The sequence below is a fragment of the Camelus bactrianus genome, chromosome 16 (genome assembly GCF_048773025.1).
Source record: "Camelus bactrianus isolate YW-2024 breed Bactrian camel chromosome 16, ASM4877302v1, whole genome shotgun sequence".
Lineage (NCBI taxonomy): Eukaryota > Metazoa > Chordata > Mammalia > Artiodactyla > Camelidae > Camelus > Camelus bactrianus.
The window spans coordinates 15,050,207-15,078,086 of NC_133554.1; the positions used below are offsets into that span (position 1 = coordinate 15,050,207).

At 34.1% G+C, this 27,880-nt stretch overlaps 1 protein-coding gene across 2 annotated transcripts; it reads left to right on the top strand.

Moving 5' to 3' along the window:
• Window positions 1-68: 68 nt before the first annotated feature.
• On the top strand, window positions 69-27,753 carry SKA2 (spindle and kinetochore associated complex subunit 2). Of its 2 annotated transcripts, XM_074342712.1 has the most exons (5): window positions 169-216; window positions 10,445-10,495; window positions 15,065-15,151; window positions 21,299-21,475; window positions 25,559-27,753. In XM_074342712.1, exons 1-5 carry the CDS (start codon window positions 184-186, stop codon window positions 25,625-25,627), a joined length of 417 nt encoding a protein of 138 aa, XP_074198813.1. In that variant the 5' UTR covers window positions 169-183; the 3' UTR covers window positions 25,628-27,753. The 2 variants fall into 2 exon arrangements, with proteins under 2 accessions (XP_010949340.1, XP_074198813.1); XM_010951038.3 differs by lacking the exon at window positions 10,445-10,495 and having other exon boundaries at window positions 69-216.
• The last annotated feature ends 127 nt before the right edge of the window (window positions 27,754-27,880 follow it).

Below are 27,880 nucleotides of genomic sequence, written 5' to 3' on the forward strand. Positions count from 1 at the left end.
CCAACTGGAAAAGGTGTTTCATGCGGAGGGGCGTTTCCCAGACGCCAATGGGCGGGAGCCGGTGAAGCGGAGGGACCAATGAGTGCTAAAGGTTGAGTGACAGCTGTCCAATAGGGACCCTCAGTGCTAGTACGGTTTGCGGCTTAAGCGCCGCCGCGGTCTGAGGAATGTCAACTATTCAACATGGAGGCGGAGGTCGATAAGCTGGAACTGATGGTGAGTGTAAAGAGAAGGAGATCTACTGGGTAGTTTATTTTTCCCCGATAGCCTCCAAGGTGGAACACAATTTGGAGTCGCCGGAAACCCTGGGCGGTGGAGGCTGGACCAAACTCGAGCTTCCTCCTCCTGCACCAAAGGGAGTCGCCGCCGCCTGGTCTCTTTTAACCGCCGCAGGGGAAGGGGTTACATCCGGGAAACTCGTGAGGGAAATGGCGGGAGATGCTTAGGGTGCGGGGCCTTTGGAATTCCTTGCAGCTTGCCCTCACCTTTCCACCCCTCAAGGAGCTGTGGCTGATGTAGGCGGCGTTCCGTGTATTTCCATCAAAAGACGTGACTGGAATGGTCACTAAGCGTCCCAAGAAGGGGAGAGGTCGTTCACGCTCCGAGAAAGAGGGATGGAGGGTAGGGTGGGGAATAAACTGAGAGGGGCGGAGAGAAATCCCTTTGGGGTTGAACCGCTCACAGTCTCCAAGGCTGGCTAAGAAAGTCTGAGAAAGGTTGCTAGAGTTGCGTGCACAACTTCCTAGCAGCCAAGGAAGCCCCTAGACCAGTTTCTCTTTGGCCCGAAGGTGGCAGTCCTTCGGTGAGGGAGAGGTGTGAGCCATGGGGATCTGAACCTCGAGCTCCTTTCCTGTAGCGCGGGCTGGACTGAGACGTGGAAGGCACCCCTGCTCTGGAGTTGCCTAGTTTCATTCACTGTGAAAGTAGAGGGCGGGGGCGAATAATTGGAAAGGACTCCCGCTGTTGCTTGGCCTGCTCGAGGGCGCTAAACTGGAGGGCTGTCCTCGTTTTCTGTGGATCCTTCCCTCGCTTGTCTTATTTTCTCCTTTCCATCTCTAGACTACTGGCTTGATCGCCCGCGCTTTTTTCTTTTCTTAGTTCCCTTGTCCTATCTTCAGTCCTTTACCCTCAGTATTACCAGTGTTTGGCTTGGGCTGGCTTCCTTTAAAATGTGGAATTTGGAGGACCCACCCATCATTAAGTTCCTATCCTTTTTTTGTTGTTGTTAAATTACAAGATTAAGTATAAAAGCCAAAATCTTTTTTCTTCATCTCTCCAAGCTGAACCGTGAGTCTCTCTAGTATCTGCAATATGTAGTGATTCTGGAAGAAACTGAATACCATTCTCACCTCATAAAATGTGAGACCTTGAAATATCTTACTATTTTCTTCTAATGTATTAATACATTGTAGTGCCTCTTATATACAAAATCGACTTGAAAGCTTTCAGTTGCTTCTAATGTTTTGAATTTTAATTTTCTTTGTAGGGGGTGTGTGTGGGGATTGGGAAGGCAAGAAAAGACTGCAGAAAAGGAAGAATTTTTTTTGCAGCTTTCCAAAGCTGTAATAATGAACTTTTAGTTCTAAGTTTTGTTCTTATTAACTATATTTCCAAAAAAAGAAGAAAGAAAAAGAACCAACGTGTTAAGTATTGTAGTTTGATTCTATCAGCTGACATAGTTAATATCTTGTTGTTCTCCCTCATTCTGAATTCCTCCTTCCAGATGGATGGTTCTGCCTAATTGTAAGATGCTAAATGATACTAATTCTGTTTTTAATAGTTTTCCCCCCCCTACAAGTTGGCTTTTAATTTTAAGGTACCAATTAAGTAAGCCTTTTCTGGACTTGGCATTAGAGTCTCACAGGACATTTTCTAGATTGAACACATTTTATTTTACACGGCAAACAATTACCTGTACATCTTGAAAAAAGTCAGTTTTGGAAAATTATGATGTAAGCAGACTCTTAAACTTTTAAATGTTCGAATGATGGAATAGTTTTTAAAAATTCTATTTAAGAGAGAGCGAAGAAGGTGGTCTTCTTAAATTCCCTGCAAGTAACCTAGTCATAGCTTCCCGCCCCCCACCCTTCAAATTAGTTTGTTTCTATAATCATTAGTATTTAAAAATTGTTTTTGAACTATTATTAAAGTTTTATTATTACTGCTTTGTATTGGTTGGATGGTATAAGACAGTGCATCTTATCTTTAGATTTGCCATGTGCCTTTAGGAAAAAATACTATATCTGTGAATTGGTTTGTTTTCTAAGATTCCAAAGGTAAATGACCTCCTGTGCAATCCTCTGATTTTGGGTTTTATATTACTCAAATAAAGAATTTGTTGAGGAACCCATGTTAGATATTTAATAAGTGAAATAAAATGCATATAATTAACTTTGAAACTAAAGAATTTATCTTAATTTTGTAGACAAATAGCCTGATCCTCTTAATTTAAAAAAAAATCATTTTTTCTTGTATGTATTAACTTCCAATTCAGAAAAATTAAACATTTGTTTTAAATACTTGTCTTTAAAACCTGATACTTGGCTAGCAGAGTTGAAATACTCTAATATCTGAGTTATGTGGCCTAGGATTTGCGGTCAAGACATTCATGTTCCAGCTGACCTGAATTTGAGTTCATTTCTTATTAGGCTCAATCCAACCACATAGCTGAACTGGATATTTAAAGAAAGACTGGTGAAAGAAATGGGAAGTGTTTTTGCATCAATCAACATTATTAATGGAGGAATAAGCTCATTCATTTTGGGGTGATCTTTGTTCTCTAACTTTTTTCCCTTCACTTATTATTGGTATTTTTTAGTGTCCTTTTGTGGTGCCGCTAGTGATTGTGCACCAAAGATACTGCAATATGATACTATAATACTGTTTACTATTTCTATTTCTGGGTTGACATTTGACTTTATAATGGTTTCTCACCAGTTAAAAGCTTAGGGTGTTAATTGGATTAAATCCAAGGAAACTTGATTCTTAATCTCCTCCCATTATTATTTTCTCCTTGATTTTTCTGCATTTGAAGGAAATGGAGATGACTTCCTCCTATATTTAAGATGTTTTAGGGGTTAACTGAAATTTTAAAATCCCCTTCCATAGTATTCAGTTAGGTAGGGCTAATGGTGTCCTCTTTAGGACATATTGATTCCCTGGAACTCTGTAAACTCTGCAGATAAGATGGTAAGTGCTTTTTGTAATATAGTTTAGATTCCAGAGAAATAGAATGGGCTTATAGAAATTGGGAAACTCCTTATTTTACTTTTCATTTGTTTTCTTTGATAATCTTTCTCAAAAGGCTTGTTTCATATGGCAGCTAATCAATTGCTATGGAGGAGCTAACCAACACATCTCAGCAGAAGAGAAATATTTTCACAAGTTTGCCTTAGTAGTAATTATAACCTGTTTTGTTAATACCAGTCCTAAGGTCTTAACAATATCCATGTTAATAACTTATAAAACTTAATGCCATTTACAAAATTCCTTTCTACATCTATACATATTTCATTTTGGATAATAACCATTCTTTAGTCATCAAAAAACAGTATCACTTTGATCTTTAAATCCTATTCTTTTTTTTAACACTGATATAAATGTTCTTAGGTTTTGGATGTCTTATGTCCAAAGTGGCAACCCTTTTTAAAATTTTTTTCTCACTGAAGCTTCAACTGATGCAAGATGCTTTTGTGTTTCTTTCCTACCTATTACTGCTAACGAATGCTCTGACTTTATTGCACTACTGTACTTTACAGCTAGCAGTGCAATAGTATTGTCAAAGCATCTGAAAGCAGAATATACACCAGAATTTTGATTCTTGCCTTACGTCATTCTTCAGTGCCTGTGAGTAATTTACCACAACCTTTGTTGCCGAAAACTGTATAATTTTATTACCAAAAGTGTATGTTTTAGAAAATCATAATTTGAAAAAAAAAAGTTTTAACTAATTAAAACTTCACCGCTGTAATGCAATATGAAACACTAGAAAGAATACATTTTATAGCTAAAGTTGTTGTGGCTTCTCTAAAAGATCAGTACTTTGTCATTTGCTTGTTTCTGTTATAGATTTGGATAGATTCTGGCAAATCTCAGTTTTTATTTAACTGAGTGTGAAGATGAATTAGTAAGTGATGAAAACAGTCTCTGCTGTATATTTCCTGTGGTAATGTGCCTGAAATCTTAATTGGTGTCAATTTTGTGTATTGTATAGTAAAGGCTTGAATTTAAAACTTAAGAATGTGTTTTAAAACTTAATGTGTTTTAAAACTTAATGTGTTTTAAAGTTCTTTTTGTAATTATGAGATATAATAAAGGGTTTATCCATGACTTGTTTTTTTTTAATCAGTTTGAGATATAATATACATACTGTAAAACTCAACGATTTTAGTTGTAGAATTTCATGGGTTTTGACAAATGTGTACAGTCATCTAACCTACACCATAGTCATGATACAGAACATTTCTGTCACTTTCAAAAGGTCCCTTATGACTCTTTGCAGTCAACCTCCTTCCAAAGTCTCTGGCAACCACTGATCTCTAGTTTTATCTTTTCTAGAAGTTCATATGAATGGAATCTATACACAGAGCTTACAGTCTTTTGTGTCTGGCTTCTTGCACTTAGCATAATGCTTTTGAGATTCTCCCATGTTGTTATATGTATTAGTAGTTGGATTATTTTTATTGATGAGTAGTATTCTATTGTAATGAGTATCACAAACTGTTCATCTATTCACCAGATTATGGACTTTGGGTTTTTTCCCCCAGATTTTGCCTATTATGAATAAAGTTGTTATAAACCATGTAGTACAAGTCTTTTTGTGGACATAATGCCTTCTTTTCTCTTGGGTAGCATTATAAAAAAGTATACTTGATCTTATAAGAAGCTGCTGAAATCTTTTCCAAAGCTATGTGTTAGGGTTCCAGCTTCTATGAATCCTCACCAACACTTAGGATTATTGTCAGTCTTCATTTTAGCCATTCTAATAGGTGTTTAGTGGTATCTCATAGTTTCAATTTGCATTTCCTTAATGGCTAATGATATTGAACATCTTTGCATGTGCTCATTTGCAGTTGGTATATCTGCTTTAGTGAACATCTGTTAAAATCTTTTGCATATTTTCAAATTGAGTTCTTTTTATTATTACACTATGATTCCTTTAATTTTTTATGTTATTTGCCTTCTCACTTAAAAATTTTTGATTAAGTCCAATTTATACATGTTATTCTATGGTTTAAGTTTTCTGTGTTCTATCTAAGAAATCTTTGCTTAACTCGAGGTCACAAATGTTTTCTTTTGGAAGATTTATAGTTTTAGTTTTTACATTTAGATCTCAGTCCTTTTTGTTAATTTTTGTTAGTAAGCCTTGAAATCATCTAGTGTAAGGCCTCACCCATTGCTCTTGTTTTCTAAAACTTTGAAACTGTTTTGCATTTCCAAATAGTTTTTTTGGTCACTTTCTTTTTTTCCTACAAAAAAGCCTGGGATTTTGGTTATGTTGAATCTGAACAATTTGGGGAGAGTTGACATCTTAGCAATATTGAGTCTTGTGGTACATGAACATTATCTCTCCATTTATTAGGTCTTTAAAATTTTCAACAGTGTTTTGCAGTTTTCAGTTTATAGGTCTTATAATTTTTTAATTACCTGCTTAGTGTGATTTCTTTTGGTGCTCTGTATCTTAAAAGTAGAGCAAGAACTATTACAACATGTGTTCTAAATGCATTGAATTTCAGAAAAAAGTAAGCTATTTGTTAAGCAAATATCCTTAAAAGATGACTGGGAGAATAGATATCAGGGAAGAAAGAAACCTGAGATGTTAGGAATGGGTTCAAAGACATCATTTGTAAGGAATGAAGAATGTGATTGCTCATCATAAAGCCACTTTATTCCAAATTTTCTATGTAAAGTCTCTTTCTAAGTTAATCTCCACCTGGCCTCAACTGTGGCTGTTTTCCTCTTTGGCTTTTAATTTCTCACTATCCGTAGTGGGCTGTTAGAGCAGTGGGTAGAATTTTGTGTTTTTTTTTAACAACGTAGGACATTACATGGGGAGGGACTAAGAGACAAAACTGCCTTATTTGAGGACCTCATTTCTTTTCTCTGAAATAGTGAATTGATAACAATAAAATTTCTTTTTAGATATCATTGGATTTTCTTTCTATCTGAGTATAAAATTTTGGGGGGTAAAAGATTATGTATTAATAAAAAAGAATTTAAAAATTTATCAGTTGATGAGGAAAGGGAATATTTCTTCTGTCTTGGACTATATTTTGGTTTGAACATATCTTCAGTTTTAAGAATAGGGTATGAAAAGTCATCCATATGAGCTCATTTAAAATCAAGTGAGAAATTTTCTTCTTTCTTGGAGCAAGGTAAAAGTTTTAAAGCAAACAAAAAATAATTTACCGTTCTTAGTCAAACATTACAGAGTTTCACTGTTAGGAATATCCCAGATAAATAAAATTTATTCTCAATTAGATTTTAAAAGGTTATACTTCTAACTTATTTTAATATATAACATTTTAAATGTTTGAATAAGTCAGTCCTTGATTTTTTGATTCAGTGTTTTTGTTCTTTTATAAATGAAGAAATAATCTCAGTTTTTACTAAGGTTTTCACGTAGTGATTAGTCACTGTAAAATAAATTTAGCTTTTCAGAACAATTTTTTTGGTTAGGAAATGTGAGAGTTGTAGTGACTTTTAAAAATTCATCCTCTCCTCTCTTAATTTCCCCAGTTTTATTTATTTAACTTTATTTTTTTAATTGAAATATAGTTGATTTAATACATATATATATTTCAGATTCTTTTCCATTATAGGTTATTATGAGACACTGAATATAGTTCCCTCCGCTATACAGTAGGTCTTTGTTATCTGTTTTATATGTAATAGTGTGTATCTGTTAATCCCAAACTCCTAATTTATCCCTCCCCCCTTAATTTCCCCAATTTTAGATGACAGTACTTCACTCAGTAAGTGTTTCTACTAGTACAGGACAAGCTGGTACTAGAGGCTAAAGATATTAAGGAACTTAAGTAGGAGACACAGATAAATACATTGGGACAGACGCCATGATGGGACAAGTAAATACCAGGTGTTGTGGAGGGTACGTTGGAAAGAGGCACCTAACCTGTGGAAGGTTCCTTGTTAGAGGTGAGATATAATTTGAGACTGAAAGAATGAGTAGGGATTAGCCACTGAAGGAAATAGGAAGTGTTCCAGGCAGAGGAACCAGTGTAAGTAGAAGTCCAGAGAAGAGAGGTATTGTACAAGTAAGGGGAACTGCAGATGGTTCAGTACAGTGTTGAGATAGGGAACAGGAGGGTTGGATGAAGAACTAGTAAAATCATTTTTAGCTATTAAGTTGAGAACATCCACCACACTTTTCCTTTATTCCATCCCTAAACATTTTAAATTATTTTAAATATGCATGTTCGGTAGTAATCATGAACCTGTGTTCCTAAATTAAAAAGAAAATTCTCCATATAAATATCCAATTAAGGTTTTGGGTCGAATATAGGGAAATTTAGTGACTTCTGATTAAGTCATATTGATTTTTGTGTTCTCGACTCATTATTGGCTATTTGTTTGGTATAGGATAGCATAAATAACAGAAGTGACTTTATCTCCTAGTATAGATTCAGAATGACTCAGCACTACTGGCTATAATGGTTTAAAAATCTTTCCTAGATACTTCCTGCTCAGACATTTAATCTTCATATTATTCCCTGAGGCCTAACTTACAGTTTTTCTTATAAATTCAGAGAAGCTCTAAAAGGGAAGGGACAGTTTCTGCTTTTTATACGCTAGAATGTGCTTATCATTTGGGTTTCAAAGCTTTTTTTTTTTTTTTTTTTGAATGACAAAGATTGTCTCTTGGTACTGTACTTTCCAGTTTTCTCTCTCCACCTGTAGGAGTTCAGAGGTTCAGTTTATTTGGCAGTCTACTTTGTTACTTTGTCATTGACAGTAAGACAGAAGATACATTTCCCTTAAAGCGACAGTTTTTAATTTTTTTCTTTGGGTTATAGATCCTTAAAGGAGCTCCATCTCACCAGAATAATGTACATAGATAAAACTGCCAACTGTTAAGAGCAATTTGTAGATCCTTGCCCTGGATCGTGGGATATCTGCTATTCAGAGGCTGAAATGATTGGAAATTAAGTGATGAAACATCATTAATCTTATATCCTTTTAAGTATCTGTGTAAGCAAGAATTGCTGCCAAAAATGTATTCCCTCAAGATAATTTGTTTCAAGTATGCTCACTATTCTAATTATGTCCTGCAACTTAGGAATGTAGCTGTTGTGTCATATTAGATGATATTCTAACTTTGTACTCTGAAGACAGTTTATCATGACTATTTTATATACACATATTACACAATACTAGAACCTTTTACACAGTATTATTCTATATATTAAACTATATAATATTTGAGAGGATGCTGTTTGCCAGGTGCCATTAGAGATGGGTGACTTTTAAAAAAGACAATGAAATTCATTTTGGTTGTATAAAATGTGAAGCTTCAGTGGAGAGAATGTTAATGTCATCTTGTGGAGAATCATACTAAGAGTTGGAATTCTGAAGGCATTGGGAAACCCTAATGATCTTTAAGTGAAGAGTGACTTAGTACAGAATGGACTTACATTTTTTAAAAAATTGCTTCAAATAGTTATTAGACATGTAATACATACCCACTGTAACTTAATCAGAAGGCAGATATGCAAAAAGAGGGGAAAAAACCCTACAGTTCCATGACTATTGAGACTATGTTGTATATTTTAGATTTTTTTGGTGGGTATATCTTTTTTTTTTTTTTTTAACATTTTTTATTGATTTATAATCATTTTACAATGTTGTGTCAAATGGTGGGTATATCTTTAACTTTTTCTAACCCAGGTTCATTCTATGTATTATGAAAATCTGTCCCTGTAGTCCGTAGCACAGTTAATACAAATAACCTAGGATCCTGAAAGCTTTAAAAAGGCTTATCAGTTAGACTACTTTAACTGATAAAATCAGTCTTTCACAGACAGGGCTCATGTGTACTACCCTCATAATTGTTCCATAAATGCCTGCAGATTAGGAACTGATGAACCTGAAACTTCACACTTTCTTCTGCTTTGGTGTTACTATTTGCCTGAATTAACATGTCTGTAACCGGGTGCTTGTACATGTCACTGCGTATGTATTTCAGACTAGCATAGACTTGCGTTTGTTCTATCTGGAAGAGAGTGGGTAATAGTCAGTTCTCTAGCAGATATATACTAAAAACCAGTTGTGACTGTGTAGGCATTAGAGGTGACCCTCAACTTGTTTAGAACTAGAAATATTTTTTCTTAAAATAAGCTATAAGTGGGGCTGGGTTCCAGGCTGTTCTTTCAAATGAATAAATGTTCTTTAATCTATTTCCTCTTGTCATTGAGCATTAGGCTCTATGTTAAAAACTAGGAATATCAAGGTGAAATGACAAGGCTGTTGCCAGCCAGAAACTTGAAATCAAGTGGTGACACTACCATGCAAACAAATGATTATAATACATGAAACTGTAAGCCATAGCCATGAACAAATTAAATGTGAGTAAATAAAGGTGTTTCCTTTTTGATGTGAACTTATTTATTTATTCATGTAATTTTTCGTTCCAGAGATATTGTTGCTGGCATTCCATCTCATTTATTTATTTGTTTGTTTTTATTGACATATAGTCAGTTCACAATGTTGTGTTAATTTCTGGTATACAGCATAGTGATTCAGTTATATATAGTCCTTTTCATTCTTTTTCATCATAGGCTATTACAAGGTATTAAATATAGTTCCCTGTACTATACAGTAGCACCTTGTTGTTTGTCTATTTTAGATAAAGGTGTTTCTAAATCTGCATTGGAGAGAGGAGAATGTAAGAAGAGGGGTGCTTTAAGTAGATTCTTTGGTTGATAATATAGCTACCTAAGTCTTGGAGTGTTAAGATACCTAATTCTCCCTTAAAACATTGTTTCTATGGAAAATGTATTTTTAAGCCTAGCTACTGACTCCAGAACATATCTCTACCAACTCCTCTTGCCATTGGCAAGACTGCCATATTTCCCGCCATCTCTTCCCTGTGTTTTGATGCTATTGAGACAGGCTTTCTTACAAGAGGATGTGTTTGAACCTTTAAAAGCCCTGGTCCTTTTGAATGGAACCATTTTAGTGACAGTGAGAATCTATGGGTTTGTAAAGAAGTGTTTTTAAACTGGACTGCAGTTATAGTCTTTTCTCCTTGCTTAATAGTTGCTTGCTTAATAGTTGAGTGGTATGTAATAGTGTGCCTTTTACCTTAAGCCTTAAGCTGGTCATGATGAAAACTAGTATAACAGAATGTTACATGTTTATGAAATATGTAGCATGCTCTGTAAACTCAAAATTATTTCCTGAACTATTCCTTTTCCCTTTTTTTCAGTATCTTCCTTATAGTCCCAGTCTGCTTCCAAGGATGTCCAATTGGCAGAATGTAATTTGGCTGTGTTTGGGGCATTAACATTGATTTCTATGGACTTTTCCCAGCTAAGTTGTGTATTTTATTAACCACTCTTAGGATTGATATAAAACTTCCCATTTGTGTCTATTACCAATTTAGAAGAAAACTGTGAATATGAAATATGAATGTCTTGGGCTTTAAAACTTTACTAGTTTTATTTTAAATATTCTAAAAATATTTAGATAATAATGTGCCTAAAAAATAATAATAGGTAGCCAAAGTTGATTAAACAACAACCTCACTGATTACAAGGCTTCCAAGAGGGTAATTTATAACTGAGGGTTATGAATGAAATTGATCAATCTTTTGCTCTTTTAACTAGACATGAATGAGGTTTGGAGACTATCATAATTGGTCAGTAAATTTCCTCCATGTAATTAAAAAATTTCCTGTTCATCACCAGATCCTAGAACCCTATCGATATTGTCTCTGCTGTGTAAATAGCTCTGAGTAGTGCAATATTGCTTATAGGGTTTTGGTGTTTGGGAAGAACGATGGGCAGGTTACAGAAATGATGTAGCTGAAACTGGAGCAACAGTCTTTTTTGTCTAGGAAGAAAACAAATAGCAGAAGCTAGTTTTCAATATAAATATTAAAATCTGAAACTCAAATGTCAAATTTTAACTTATTAGAAGGAGGAAACAACTTTTCTAAATTTTAACATTTTGATAAACTAAACTTTGGTTTACTTGTAGTATAATGAAATAATAGAATTTTAGTGTTGAATGGGACTTAGGTTTCCAACTCTCTCGTTTAATAGGAGGGACCCAGAGAAATGAAAGATAATGGAGGCCACAAAGCTGGTTAGTGATACCAGGGCTACAACTCTTACAACACATCTTAATCCTCTTATTTTCTTCTTTTTTTTGTACCATATTTACCAGGTTGTATTCAGAGGGAATTTTTTTAATGGACTAACTGCAGAGATAGTAGGTTTAACATTAAAAAAAAAACTATTTAAATTTAATGTTAAGTAAAGTCTTTACATTTTCCCGCCGTCTATGTAACTCTTATTGCCTGTAATGTCATGTATAACTTTGGTCTAACTACATTAAAAACAGAGTAATGAAAATAGAATTAAAGGGAAGTCACTTAGACTGTTTCTTCATTTATAAAATGAAGGATTCAGATCAGAGAATTTTGATTATTTTTCTGTTTCTCAACATTGCATAGGCACCTATTTTCCTTTTTGGTCCCCTGCTTATTCCCTAGCCCACTGACTTCACTAATAAGTAAATACTTCTCTCTATGTATTATCATAAAATGTTCTGTTCACTTCTTCAAGGAGAATGACGTTCTACTCTCAAGCTGTTTTTCATGTCTTTTAAATTTTTTTAAAAAATTGCAGTTACATTACATAAAATGTATCATTTTAACCATTTCAAATGTATACAGCTCAGCAGTATTAAGTACACTCACGTTGGTGTGCAACCATCACCACCGTCCATCTCCCAGAACTTGATCTTTCCAAACTAAAACTCTGCATACATTAAGCAGTAACTCCCTATTTCCCCCACCCCCTGTCTTTTAAAGTCTGTTTAAAATTCTATTTGTTCTCTGAAATATTTTCCAAATAGAAGTGTGGGCATAGTAATTACAAGTTGAATGGGAATTAAAAAAAAAAAGTCTTTTGAAGGCAGTGATATACATATAAATGCAGCTGTGGGGAGAAAGTGAGGAGTCCTGAATTTTAGCATTTGCCACTTTTCCTGGTGTATTTCCATCCTAAATAATTTCAAGCTACTTAGCATGATGTTACTGAAGATGAAGTTGAAAAGAAATGCAATAGTAGCATGTGATATATTTCTACTATATAGATATGATAGACCACAAGAACATAGATAAGAGTAAAATATAGTAAATAACTAGGAAGTTATGGTTTTTGTATATATATTTCTTTTTAATAATTTAATTATAAATTTATATGATTTAATTTTTAGTGGTGCCTGTGTTTAACAATTGGCTTGCAAAAATTCCTGAAAATTTAGCTAGGTCCATCATATCATTGATTGGAAGCACACTCTTTAGTATCTTATTGAAATGTAAATTACTTAAAAGCAGGAACCACTTATTGGTACGATTTGGTGATTTTAATACATTGTGGACCCCCAAGTATTACAGGAAGCCATAGCTGAAACCACTCTCTTGAAGAGAAGACATTGTTAAATGGACTGTGGGATTATGCTAGTTAAATTTAAGCAGAACCAAAATATCAAGTTAAAAAATGTGTAGGCTTAAGAGTATCTGTTTTATAAGCAAGTTAAAGGCTCCTAGAATAGAGATTCTGTTTTAAGGTAACCCTGGAGCAACAAATACCATAATCCTAACAATTTTCTGGTAACTTAATATGTTTTAAATACTTTTATTTAAAATTATGCTTTAGAATGTTATACAAGGCCTTCAATTATATATAAAGTCACAGAATTGTGGTCTATTTCAATGATTAAAACAAATCAGGTCTTGAATACTTAGTGCCTTTGCTTAATTTGATTTACCCTTTCCCCTGTCCGATCCCCATACTCTCCATCCACATGCTGTATAGGTTAGTGTACTTTTTTAATATAAAGGAAAAGATAATACCTGAGTATATTCTAATAATGGGAAATGAGGCCAACAGGAATTTCTTTATATATACACATATACATATATAGTAATTATTAGTATGTTTAAAGAAGTCTAATTATTGAGTAATCATGGCAGCTAACCTAAGTATATAAGACAAATGAAATGCCTCCAGTTGTAGAAAACATTTTACACATAATTTTAAACAAAGAACTTCTGCGTTTGTTTTTCTGGCTCACAGCAACTTTTTTGCTGTTAGAGATGCAAATCAAATACTGATTCTTGGAAAATTTTTAAAAACAAAGATTGACTTTCTCTTATCTTCTATTTCTACTCCAAAAGCTTTTGGTTATTAAGAGAATTTTGTTAAATTGCCAAGTTTGCATTTAAATTTATGCCAATGATGAGAGAAATTATTAGTGATGAAACCTTTAGTTTTATCTCTTTCTGAAATTCTGTTCAATAATGACAGCCTCTGACCTTAGAAGCATTTTAACTTCTGAGAGCCATTTTGTCTTGCTTTACATTCCAAAGTAGAACCCTTGGTTTACTTTTTGTAAAATAAAAATAACACCACTTCTCATTAGACCTGAGAACTACTTTTAACTACTCTTGTAGGTTTTTATTCTTTCCATTAAGGCTTCAAATTTTCAAGAAGCAATATTTGGTCCAGAACTTAAGTTGATAGAAAGGTCTGGACTTTCTCCCCAAAGCAGTTTCCTCAGCTGGGGGCTAGAAATGGGAGACCATCCATGAGGAAATCATGTTCTGCCCTTTGTTGATGAAAATAATCAATAAACAATTCAATAATAAGAATAGACAAGAGTTTTATTTGAGGCATATTGAGCACTAGCCCAGAAATCCGCTTACCAGATTGCTCTGAGAAACTGCTCTGGACAAGCACTGTTTTATATCTTGTCAGAACAAAGAACGTTAAACAAGACAGGGATACATTTCTTCAAGGTTTCAAAAAAAAAAAAAAAAACAAAAAACAAAACAGATGAGCATGCACACATACAGAATGGCCTTAGCACCTGGGAAGGGAGTCTTAACATCAAAGGAATACCAGTATTGGCATTTCATTTGATCTTTATTTTTAACATGGCCATTCTTTACTTCTGGTCAGTGTGCCCTTTTCTTTAATAATTAAAGCAGATGTACAATGTATGTTTGAGAAACCACAAACAGGCTGTTTTAGTTAGTAGCATAAAATTCAAGTTAACTTATGGATAAGCCAGAATGACTTCTCCATACCTCAATATGTGAAAATTTCTTTTATCACTTTCATAGTAAACTCAAAGGACCATAAATTCAAGACAGTACGTGCTTTAAGATCATGTAAAAGATGTAGAAATTCCAAAAATTAAGAATAATTTGTAGATTATTTCACGTTCAGAGATATATATCTTCCCCACCTTTTCTATATGTACACACACATATTTTATGGCCTGTGGCAGTTTTCCCCTTTTTCCTTCCTTAGAAGTTTACTGCAGATCAAGGTCCCATGTTAGCACCCAGGTTCAAAAAATTGGATTTATTCAGACTGCTACTCCTGTACTGTATGTAGCTTTTCTTGTGTATTTTATGAATCTTTAAGCCCTCTAACTTTGGTCTGTGTGGCACATATTTGTAGTTCTTTGGTTAAGAGGTTGCAGATAATGTTAACAGCGTGATTATCCCTGAAAATAAATTTGTTCTCTGTTTTAACATGAAATCACATTTCCTATTAGGGGTAGACAAACACCTGCTGATGACTGTCAGTAACCCAAGGGAATTCTTGAAGCCATTGTTCTAAATAGAGCATGGGTATTAAGGATGATGGAGGTTTTATATAGTTTTCTATTTCCATATTTTCAAAATGAGTGTATGTCACATTATTAAAGTACTAAAAAACATAAAGAGAAAAGAAAGAACAGTTACAGCATTTATTTATTAATGTGTCTTTTGGTTCACAAAATAATGCTATGTGCTGATCTTTAGTTCCAGAAAGCTGACTCTGATCTGGATTACATTCAATACAGGCTGGAATATGAAATCAAGACTAATCATCCTGATTCAGCAGGCAAGGTAATCTGCAAAGTAAAATGTCTCTTTTTTTGGTCTTTTTTTTTCATAGTCAGTTTACAATGTTGTGCCAATTTAAATGTCTTTTTAAGAGAATATTTTATAAAAGATTTTCTGATAGTATTTCCTTTCTTATTCTTTTCTTTTTTTTTAAATGGAGGTACTGGGGATTGAACCTAGGACCTCTTGAATGCTAAACATGTGCTTTGCCACTGAGCTATTTCCCTCCCTCACTGATAGTATTTCTAATAGTTAATTATGACAATTACATTATTAACTATTAAATTTATGGAATCTTTTTGTGTTGGAAGCTTAGTCAGAACACTGGAGAGATTATACCCATAGTCAAGGAAACTTGTGGTTACATTTTTTTTTAAAACCTGTAAATAAGAATCATTGAATCCAGAGGCATAAACCACTATGGAAGCCTCTGAAATTCTGGGAGAGACTATAAATACCTCTAAGGCAGTGGTTAAGAGGGGAGAAATCTTAGAAGTTATAATATTCTCTCAGGAAGATGATTTACTATTAGATTTGTTATATGAACTATGATTTTTACATAAAATTACATACTTAGTTATTCTAAGTTTAGGTTGATTAGAAATATTAAAATATTAACTGTTTACATGCCATAAAATTATAACTACATGTACACATGCCTTTATAGACAAAAGCAAACAATTTTTAAACATTGTCTGTTAACATTAATTTACCACATAAATAATTGTGCCAGCAGACAAGAAATATCATATTTTAGTGTCTTTCAAAAAATTTTATACAGTTCGGGGAGATTGGGTGGAAGTGCAAATTAAAGTAACATTTTATATGAAATGGGAAAGCATTGTAAACGTTCAGTTTTTACTGTTTATTTCATGGAATGCCAGGATTCTGTGGGAGTATAGTTTGAACTGTTCTAGCTCCTTAACTGACTTGACTGTCTTTTCCTCTTTTCTTTGTGACTGAAGAACAGCCAGCCAATTCTGGTCCAGTGGTACCATCTAATGACTGGCCAAATCCCTCATCTGAGTCAGTATCTATCAAGTACTATGTGGAAGACATTTCATACGGGGCTTCCACTTTTCTTCCACCTCCCATCTCTTGTCTTTGTTCCATTTCCAATTATTTTTCTCTTCTACAACCTTTTTTTAAATATATAGTTTATTTTTTAAATTTATTTTTATTGAAGTGTTGATTTACAGTGTTTGTTAATTTCAGGTGTACAGCAAAGTGATTCAGTTATACATCTACATCGACATATATTCTTTTTCAGATTCTTTTCCATTATAGGTTAGGTCCTTGTTGTTACAACTTTTTTTTTAAAAACAGCTTTATTTAACCATAGTTCTCATACCATAAAATTCACTCTTTTAAGTATACAATTCAGTGGTCTTCATTGTATTCACAGAGTTGTGCAGCCATCACCATAATAAATATTTGAATATTTGCATCACCTCAGAAAGAAACCCACTAACAGTCACTTCACATTAACACCTCCTTCCCCGCCCCTGGCCAGCTCCTACCAACCTCTAATCTACTTTCTAGCTCTATAAACTGTACAGATTTTGCTGTCTGAACGTATCATATAATTTGTGGCCTTTTATGTCTGGTTTCTTTCACTTAGCATGTTTTAAAGGTTCATCCAGGTTGCAGCATGAGTTAGCACTTCATTCCTTTTTATAGCTGAATAATGTTTCATTATATGGCTGTACCACATTTTCTTATTTACTCATCAATTAATAGACCATTTGGTTATTTTCTCCTTTTGGCTATTATGATAATATTACTATATACATTCATGTACAAGTTTTTGTGTGGGTATTTGCTTTCATTTCTCTTGGATATATACTTAACAGTGGAATTGCTGGCCACATGGTAACTATATTTAATATTTTGAGGAACTGCCAAATTGTTTTCCAAAGTGGTTGTACCATCTTATTACATACTTAGGATTTGGTTTGTTTTTTTTTTAAATGGAGGTACTGAGGATTGAGCCCAGGACCTTGTGAAGCATATACTCTACCACTGAGCTATACCCTCCCCTGATTTTTTTTTTAAGTTTGATAAAATTTACAAGATAAAGTTCACCACTTTAACCATTTGTAAGTGGACTGTTCAGTGGTATTAAGTACATTCACATCATAGTCTATCACCACTATCCATCTCCAAAACTTTTTCGTCTTTTCAAATTGAAACTGCACCCAGTAAATGATAACTCCCCATTCTTCCCCAACCCCTGGCAACTACCATTCTACCTTCTATGAACTTGACTACTCTAGGTATACCTCATATAGGGGACTTATACAATATTTGTCCTTTTGTGACTGGGTTATTTCACTTAGCATAATGTCCTTAGAGTTCATCCATGGCATGGCATGTGTCAGAATTTCCTTCCTTTTTAAGGCTGAATGATACTCCATTGTGTGTATATACCACATTTTGTTCATCCATTCATCTGTCTGTAGACACTTGAATTGTTTCCATCTTTTGGATATTATTAGTAATGCTGCTATGTACTTTGGTGTACATAGATCTGTTGGAGTCCTTGTGTTTCAATTCTTTGTATAAATACCCAGAAATGGACTTGCGGAATCATGTGATAATTCTTTGTCAACCTTTGAACTTTAACTTTTAAAATACCTGTAATTACTTATCTGGTAACTCCCTTTTTTGTGTGTGTTACACTTGGGAAGAAAACCATGAACTTAGTCTTTGTAGATTTCACTGACATTAGTCCTAATGATTATATGTGTATCAAGGAACAGGAAAGGAAACATCTATTAGCACTAACTTCTAATACCTCTACATGGTGGTAGTGAACATTCATTGAACATTACTATGCACCAACCAGTGTCGGTGGGGGGGTGTGCGTGTAAACTCACATCCACATACGTGCATATAATTTTATTTAGCTGTACTGTCCTCATGATTTGGAGACTGTCAGTAATTCTGCATAAAAGTGAACATTTAAAAATAGAATATTCATAAAGATACAATAAACTACAGGCTCCAATTAGCATGATTATCACCTGTATTTATTCCAGAAAGATAATTTTATTTCATGAGCGTTTTCTCTTTAGATTCTTTTAAATTTAGTAACACAACTAATGGTATGTTTCTTTTTGTTTCTTTCAAAACACCTAACTGAGTTGAGTTTTTTGCTTTCATGTTGGCTTTTCTTTTTTCTTATCACTAACACTATCATTACCAGAGCACTTTTTGCATATTCTTGCGAGCTCTTAAAAGTGATCACCCACTTATAATAAATAAAACCCTAATATTAATTGAAATGTTATAGGCACAAAATTAAATAAAATGCAGCACAGTTTATAAACACTAATAAAAGAACACAGTGGCTCCCAAGAAGTCTCTCAAAGGTCCCACCTCCTAATTCCATCACCTTGGGGATTACGTTTCAACAGATGAATTTTGCTGGGACACATGCAGACCATAGCAATTATGACTCTGCAAATATTGCTTTTATCTAAGTCATATAATATACTTGTTTGCTTTACCCATCTTGTACAACTTGTTTTTCTGGAGCTAATAATTGTTTTCCTTTTTCTCCTTCAATTTGCTTAGTTTTTCTATGCATTTGTTATTAATTCAGCTTTAGACTTTTCTAACAGAGCTCTAAAACTCTTGTCAACAGTGTCAGACATATCACATTTCATTGATAAGTTTCATTGTCTTCCACATCCCTTCTGATGCTCTCTATCCTCCTGCTCCACAGCTGTGTTTCTGGGCCTTCTTTACCATATTTTGGGTAATTCTCTTTGTTTTTCTCCCTTAGTTTTTATCACTGTTTCTTGGTTTATTTCCTTGACTGGGTAAAACAGATCCTTTAGAAGCTTCCTGAGCAATAGTGCACAGAATATTAACTTTTTGAGACATAAAATATTTGAAAATGTCTTTATTTAACCCTAAATTTAATCCTTTAGTTGATGGATGGTTTAATTGGAGATTATTTTCTCTTAAATTTATCATTGCTTTGTAGTTTTCTAGTTTCCAAGGTTCTTGTTGAGAAATAGATGCCATTCTAATGCCTGATCCTTTGTGTGTCTTCCTTTATTTTATACACACCCCCTACCCTGCAAAAAATAAAACAAAACAAAACAAAAACAAAACCACACACACCCCTGCATCACACTCTGTCTTGGAACTTTCAGAATATATTATCTATGCTGTGAAATTTTATAGTTATTTTATGATTATAGGATAGGTCTTTGCATTAATTGTGCTGTCACTTGGTGGGGTTCTTTAAATCTGAAAACATGTAAGTCTAAAGTCTTATAAATTTTCTCACCTGTATATTTATAAAAAAAAGAAATCCTCTTTTATGGCCTTTCCCAGTAGTGAGATATTGAACCTTTGGATCTATTTTCTATTTTTCTTATCTTCTCTTAACTATTTTCATTTTTGTATATTTCCCCCCTACTTTTTTGGATATTTTTGACTGCATTTTCCAGTTTATTTGTTTTTTGTTTTTTTACTGGCAATCTCTTAGAACATCTAGAAACGTGATAAGAAGTGAAGGGTGAAGGGACAGGTCTCAGTGTCATTGGGATCTTACTGAGTAGATACCACAAAAGGCATCTTAATACACACTATTCCTCTATCTACCAGACTATACAGCTGGTGTCATCTGTTATATTTTTGCACATACCACTAAGTTTTCTTAACTTTTTTCACGGAGTCTGTCTTCTGTCCTCTTCCTACTCCTACTGCTTGTATCATAGGTCTTGATCACTGGAGAACTATTTCAACAGTCGTTTAACTTAGTTAGATTTTTTGGGTCTAATTCATCCTGTTAGAATCATCTTTATTTACCATTTCCATCATCAAAAGCTTAACGAAAAAGCTCCAAGGAAGAGGGGAGTAGAGAAATGAGCCTCTACCCACAGCCATGAGTTAGGGTCCATGAAAGAGATATTTGAAGGGTAGGAACATAACCAAGATAGCATCATTTTCTGGAAATCAAGAGTCCATTTTAAGAAGATTAGTACAAGAAGGGAATAAGGAGAGGCAAGAAGAGGGGTGCATGTCAAAATTATATGCTATAGGGCAGGTCTGACTTTTTGATGATTTAAAATAACTTGGCACCTGAAGAAGTATATTATTATAGAATCTAGAAGGTTGTTGGCAAATGGAGTGCAAAAAGTGGCAACGGAATCAAGAGATGAGTTAATTTTACCCTCAGTATAGGGAAGATCTATATATATTTGAGGTCTGTATACAGGGAGCTATGAGGTTATTGAAATATAGGAAATTTAAGGTTCTTGAGGATATATGGAGGAAGCAACAGTAATAGTGGTAGTGTTAGGGGCTGAGTAAGGGTCAGAATGTCCATAGATGTTTTCATTTTCAGTTGAAAAGGCAGAGGAATAGAAATTCCCTAGATGGTTTCTGTCTCCTTCGTAAAGTAGTTGGGGTGAGATCTTGTGCCAAGAAGGAGTGGGTGGGAACTGGAGGGAGTGGAAGAAAGTTTGAAATAATTAGTTTTGGAGGGTTTGCTAACAAACCATCAGGGAATGAAAAGAATTTTCAAGTGGCAGAAAGGACCCAGTTGAAATGTCTTTTATGGAATAGTGGTTATTTATATTCCAAAATGAATTTGAAAAATGAATGTAATTTATAAATATAGTTGCTTGAGTTGGCATGAATTTTGTATATTGAGGTGAATGAATTGGCATATATATATGCTTAAGCCCCGTGACAGTATGTTTAAGAATTTTATAAGTGGTTTCAAGTTGTCTTATTCTTTAAGAACAAATCAAAGTAGTTCCTTTAATCTTCTGAATAACATTTAGAATTGCATTTTAGAAGTATTGTATAATTAATTATTGTGAACTATGTACCAAATGTTATGTATCTAGTGTGACTTTATTTGCTATTTAACATTGCTATTTTGTGAGTGTGAGTCGGGGACTGGGGTGGTTATTTCTGTACTTGGGCTTTTAATTCCTTGAGAATAGGATATAGGTCTTATACTTCTTTCTTCCCCTCCTCTCATCCTCATCCTCTGTCACATAATTGCATAATTAAATACAATGTTCTATTAAATGGACAATGGAATGTGTTGTATATTAATTCTCAAAAGAAACTTTTTCCTTTCCATGAATTAATATATATTGATTTTTTTTCCTGATATAGAAAAATCCAGTTACACTGTTAAAGGAATTGTCAGCAATAAAGTCTCGATATCAGACTTTGCATGCACGCTTTAAACCAATTGCTGTCGAGCAGAAAGAGACTAAGAGCCGCATTTGTGCTACTTTCAATAAGACTATGGCCTTGCTACAAGAACTACAAAAGCATACAGACCTGGAGGTAATGCTTTCATTTGACCTGTTGCAGTTGTAGAGTTTTAATTCTGAGTGTCACTTGGAAGATAAATCCCCAGTAACTCTCATTTTGAAATTCAACAGTCAGTTTGAGCTGTTGATCAAAATGAGATTTTCTTGATTCTCTCAAGCTCTTATCTCCTTTTATTTTAAAATAAGCATGTGGACTTGACTTGGTTAATGAAGAGGTATGCTGTCTTGGATTCTGTAGCCATGGCAGAAGAGAAAACATACTACTTATTAAAATCTACCAGTTCTGCCGATTCCTGTAAGAACTAGTGAGATTGAGAATCTAGAAAGCATCTATCCCAGTGACGTTTATTTATTTATTTTAGTTCTCTTTTCCTTCAGTTGAGTTGGTGGGCTTGGGTAAGCCTGACGTTCATTCTCTTCCTCCACTCTGCCTCCCCTTCTCATATAGTGTAAGAATCTTTATAATTGTGACCCTCTATCACTGAGGTGTAAAACCCTCAGATATGTTTGAGTGGAAAAAAAGAATATGTGTTGCTGACCGAGGCACTAAGATCTTGAACAGTCAATTGAAGGGTTTATTAGCATTTTTATTTACTATTAAGGCCAAGTTGGGGGCTTTTGAAAGAAAAGATAGCCTAATGTAGATGGAATAGAGTAGGACTTAATTATCTGGACAAAAGATGGCCAATAGGTTTTCATCTCTGGTGCTAACCCCATCGACTGATAATAGCTGCTTAGAGTGCTGTTTTAAGGACCTGTGTCTGGGCATGGAAAGGCTATCTGACTGACCTGGTCATGCCACTAGGGGCAGCATACATGGTATTTGCAAAGTCTGAATTAAATTATGATTTAAGATACTTCAATTATTGGCTGGTAGCAAGAGTAAATCTCAAACGGTGATTACACAGGTCAATTTGATCAAGAATCCTTTATATTGCCAATGGAGGAAAAGAGAACAATGCCTGGTTAAAATTATAAAATGATACCTTAAGTGTATCTGTTTTGTCATGGGGAGATGAACACTGGAGGAGGGGAGTGCAATTAAAAAAGGGACAGAGGGTAGAGACAGTAGGTAATAAGCAAAGGGTGGTGTCACATGCTAGTAAATAAAATGCGAAAAAAGGTATGTATGTGATAACTTTCTATAAATAAAATCAAGTCACATATTCTTCATCATATGTGATCAGAGCCTAACAGTAGAAGCATGAACTTCTTCTAAGGAAACAAGTCTTGAAGAGAGATTAAGAGTAGTTCTGGATGTACATATCAACATCCTATGTAGAGAAATCCATAAATTTATTGAAGCACAAATTTGGGTGAGTGAACAAATTGAATATTTTTTGAATGTTCACTAGATTTTTTGAATATTTACTAAAATTGTCTCCATTGGATACAATAAATAGATGGCATATTTCTGAGATTACAGAGTGGTACAGAAAAATAGTTATGATAGTGATAGGGGATTTCCATAATCTGAATATCTATGAAGGTCTTCATTTAGTTAAAAGTATCTGAAATGAGCTAGGGAATATAGTCAATAACATTGTAACAACTTAGTATGGTGACAGAGGGGAATTTGATCTATTGTGGTGATCATTTCATAATGTTTAAAAATATTGAATTACTAAGTTATATACCTGAAACTAATATAATATGTATGTTCATTATAATTCCATTTAAAAATAAAATATTTAATTCATATTTACTTGCCATTAATTTAGTCAAATAGCTCTATTGGCCACTCTTAGAAAAAAGGTAACTAATAATAAAATAATGATAGAATTGAGAAATACCAAAACAAAGTATCTGAAATGAGCAATAATTATAAAAAAAAGTAGAAAGCTAAGGGAGTTTTTCATTTTGGGTCAGATAATGACAAATAAGGAGAAATGACTGAAAGGTAGGTTATAAACCTTGAAAAAGGAGATCATATTTTAGAATCAACTTTAGCCAAGTTGGGAAATGTTAGATATGGTGGGTCTTGTACCTATCAGTTAAAAAATGAGATAGTAATAGAAAGTTCACAGAAAATTGTTATGATTGAAATGTAGGAGAAAAGAGGATAGCATCTGAAGAGAGCTGTATAACCAAAAACAGTTCTATGAGCCCAGAGTTTAAAGGACATATAAAGGATTCCAGGTATAAACAGAGGTATATTAGTTATAGGGACAGAACTGTGAGAATAGTTAAGAAAGCCAAAGGCTAGATTGAGCTGAGGCTTCTAAAATTTTCTAAAATAACCAAAAGGACTTTTAAAATTATTTTGGGAACATGAGGAACATGGAAGGGATGTCTACTTGGGGCAAATGGTGCTTTGTCTATAAACAACAGAAGTTAAACTGTTCAGTTACTATCTTGCTTTAATTTTTATCAAGGTAAGTGGCTTTTCATTTGAAAAGGTAGAAAATATATTTGAATTCATATTAAAAATAAATAGAGAGATGAGAACAGAAAGGAGGTGGAAGGGGGTAATATATAAATTTCTTGATCTTCTTAGTTGATATTAAGACATTGAGGTTTAAATATACTTAATTATATAGGTGACCATCAAAAGGAAAAAAAGAGCTAAACTTGTTCCAAATACAAAATAGCAAAACAATACCCAAAACAAAAACACAGCAGTAAAAAGAAAATTAAAAAGGCATTAAAAATAGAATGTGTGTGGTATTCCATCAATGCTCTGAAACATTGGTGTTAAAAAAGAAAAATTTCTATATATTTTAGATTAGTTAATTCCTGGGAAAACTCTGTGAAGGTTTATTAAACAGATGGTCTGAAATCTCTTACACTGTGATCACAAAGAGAAACATGGATTCATGGAAAGCAGAATCTTGCCAGAATAATACCATTTCCTGTTTTTGAGATAGAAGAGGGAAATTCTGTAACTATTTGCATTGCAGTAAGGCATATGATTGTTTTTCATTTTATCCACGTGAACATTTTGAACAAATGTTGGCTTGATCAGCCAGATCAGCTGGAACCAGTAGCCACATGTGGCTATGTAAATTAAAATGAGAAGTAATGAAGTAAAATAAAAAATTCAGTCCTTCTTCTACCAATTGGACACTGTAGATACAGAACATTTCCAGCATCATAGAAAGTTCTATGGGAAAGCAATGCCCTAGAGATTCTGATTCTGTAGGTCTGGGGTGTTCCAGACTTGGCACCTTCTCTAGAGATGACCTATATAATTAGGCAGATTTGTAACTATTTGAGTGATTCTTCAGATTGTACCTCCTATCATTTCCCCACTAATCCTTTGTTTCAGCTAGCCTGTTTGTTGGTGCTCTGTGAAAGTCCCTTACAACTTTGTCTTCTTTCTTCCGTTTGCTTTTCCTCTTACGTGCTTTTGCGGATTCTGTTCGCTGGTTGTTTTCTCAGCATCTGTTCTCCCTTCCTGCTTAACAGATTACTGACTTTCTTGAGATGTGTGCCATTCCTCACAGCCTCATGCCTGAGGTAAAGTTGGTGCTATCCTCAGCTTCAGGGGTGTGCCTGTTTGGCAAAGGAAATGGATTTTCCTTTAACATTGGTTTAGGAATGGGTTTGTAACCCAAATAACATGTGAGAGGGGAAAGTCTGGAAGTATGAAATTAGAGTTTCCTCATTGCTGACATAACCCTGGGATGAGAAAACTCTGCGTATCGATAAAATTTTTGTTCACACTTATTTTTCATAATGCTTTTAGGAGTGTATAGCTCAGTGGCTTAATGTGCACAAGGTCCTGGGTTCAATCCCCAGTACTTCCACTAAATAAATAAATCTAATTACCCACCCCAAACAAACAAAAAAATGCTTTTAGAATATGGTGTTCAAATGTGACTTCCGTGGTTCTTTTAAATTACAATCTTTAAATTGTTTGATTTCTTGGTCTTGTTTTTTCAATTTAATTGTAAATTCTTTGGAAGCTCAAACACCAAAGAACCTTGGATATAGATAGCCAATATGTATTTTCCTTGCTTTCCTAAATTTGTGATTACATACATAGTATAAGCTTATGTAAACATTTATTTGTATGACAAAGCAGAAGTTAACTAAATTAATTTAACAATCTTTAGAGGTTTTTGAAATAAAGATTTTGTCATTTTTTTTCTAGCTGTTACCATTGACTGAAGAAGAGAAAACTGCGGCAGAGCAATTAAAAGCTTACATGCCAGGCTTATGAAGAAATGGACTTGCAAAAGAGGACTCTGACAGAGAAGGGATCAATTCCAGAGACATTTGGGAAGATGACTTGTTAGCACTTGGTGACTAGTGGTGGGGGGATGGCAAAGGTGATTTGACTTGGGTGACTGGATAGTGATGCCTTTCACAAGATAAGGGAATACAAGAAGGACAGACATTATATTAATAAAGTTCAGTCAAAGGATGGAATGGAAATAAAGGACTTAAAAAATATATGCACATACACTTAGTCCTGTAGTTTCAGGCAAGGAACTCAACACTATTTTGTATCTGTTTTTATACAATCGGGATGACACAGATGTCCTGGCCTATTGTAAAAGAGTATGTACTGTCAGTCAGTCAGTCAAGTGTAAATGAGCATGCTTTGGAAATTAAAGGATAGAAACATATTTGTATTATATTATACATTATATGTGTATATAATTTTATTATTGAAAATTTTGATCACAGATGTGGTCACATTATCAGTGAGGCTGCTAATATGTGACTTACAATCTCCCACAAAACCTAACTTTGGTAAGAAGCTGGCTTTTCTGTGACAGCCTCACTTGTGTTTCTTTTTGTCCTGTTCCTTCTGCTTGCTAATGTTTGGCAGCATGAGTGCTGCTTTCAAATGCTGTTTTAGACTGTCTGTGTTGTATTTCAATACTACCTTTGTTCTCCTTTTGCCTCTACATTACTGTAATTGTTTATTCTATATGAAAGGTAAGAAACTGAAATGAGAGGATCACTGGCAACTGCTACTTGCCAGTTTTGTGTGTGTGAATTTCCCTATTTGTTAGGGAAAAAAACCTAATGGCAAGTAAATAGGAAAGTAAATCATAGTATATCTATCCACTAGGGGGTCAAGTTGCCAATAAATTATTACTGTTAATGTTCTGGGAAATGCTAAGTGGGTGAGAGGGGAAGCTCTATAGTTTTGTAGTTAAGATTGAGTTTGAAGTCATACCTCAGCTGTAAATAGCTGGTTTTAAATTCTAGCTGTATGGTGCTGAGCAACTCACTTAACTGGTATGTGTCAGGATGGATGGAAGCACAATGAGATGTTAAAGTGTTAGGATTTGATATTTAGTAATCCTTCAGTATTTCCATATATGTAATAAAAACAAGTTATTGAAAAGACTAGGAAAATTGTATAAAATGTTAGTTCTGTAGGTTCTAGAACTATACTTTTAGAAAATAAAAAAAATTTTTTTTGTTATGTTATTAGCAAACTTATAATACCTAACAAGCAGGTTTGGGAAAGTAGCTTTAGTTAAAATTGTCCTGCCTATTTTGAATATTTTGAGAACAGAATGTTCCCCTCTTTTTTAAATTACAGAGAAATAAGTCACACCTCAGTAACCTATTTTTCTTCAGTACTCAGGCAGTTAATACTGAGGAAGTTTCTGTCATGGGGTGGCTCTGGGATGTGATGTTGATTGGTAAGGTTGAAAAATGGTAGTATCACAAAGAGGTCATAGCAAGCTACTGGTGTTAAAGTGGTTTTGCTTTCAATCTGGAAAAAAAGACTAGAATGTACTGTTTTCCCTCTGACTTCCTTCACAAGTTACCTTCTAAACTTTTGTTCTTACCCTCATCTCCCTTAAAATTGTTTTCTATGCACTTCTTTATGTGTTCATTTATTTCCCAAGCTTCATATATTGCCTCATGGGGGATGATTCCCAAACATAACTTATTCCACTAAACCTAGATCCACATATCCAATAGAAATCTCTACCTGAATATTCAAAACTGAGTGTTTCCAGCTGTGTAGCGTTGGTGGTATAGTGGTGAGCATAGCTGCCTTCCAAACTGAATGTTTCCAGAATACCTACTGATTTTTGTTATTTTATTAATGGCCACTGTTCTGTTAGTTGTAATTTAAAAGTTTGTACCCCTTTATCTTGTTAATCAATAAAATCTGTAATTCTATTTTTGAAATGTTCATACCATCCAATCTTCACTTTATCGTCACTCTTACTAGCCAATTTAGACTTTTCTCATCTTGATAACTTTCCTTTGACCATACTGTTTTTGTCTTAAGTTGTAAGTCACAAAAATTAATTAGGTTGTATTCTAATACAACTTTAAGAAATTAAAAAATAAAAGTATGCCTATTCTCCAGAGCAATCTGCAGTTTTTTCAGATGTTTTACATGCAAGTTAAAAAAACATTTAAAAAAAATAAAAATAGGCTGATACCATAATTGTACTATAGCTACAGTTCGGTTTTTCTTTTTTTCACTAAAAAA

Bases quoted from the DNA above. Each gene is read 5' to 3' on its own strand.
- SKA2 (XM_074342712.1), top strand. From the start codon at position 184: ATGGAGGCGGAGGTCGATAAGCTGGAACTGATG. The intron at 217-10,444 runs GTGAGTGTAAAG...CCTTTTTTTCAG, and splicing joins TCGATAAGCTGGAACTGATG to TATCTTCCTTATAGTCCCAG. The intron at 21,476-25,558 runs GTAATGCTTTCA...TTTTTTTTCTAG, and splicing joins AAAAGCATACAGACCTGGAG to CTGTTACCATTGACTGAAGA.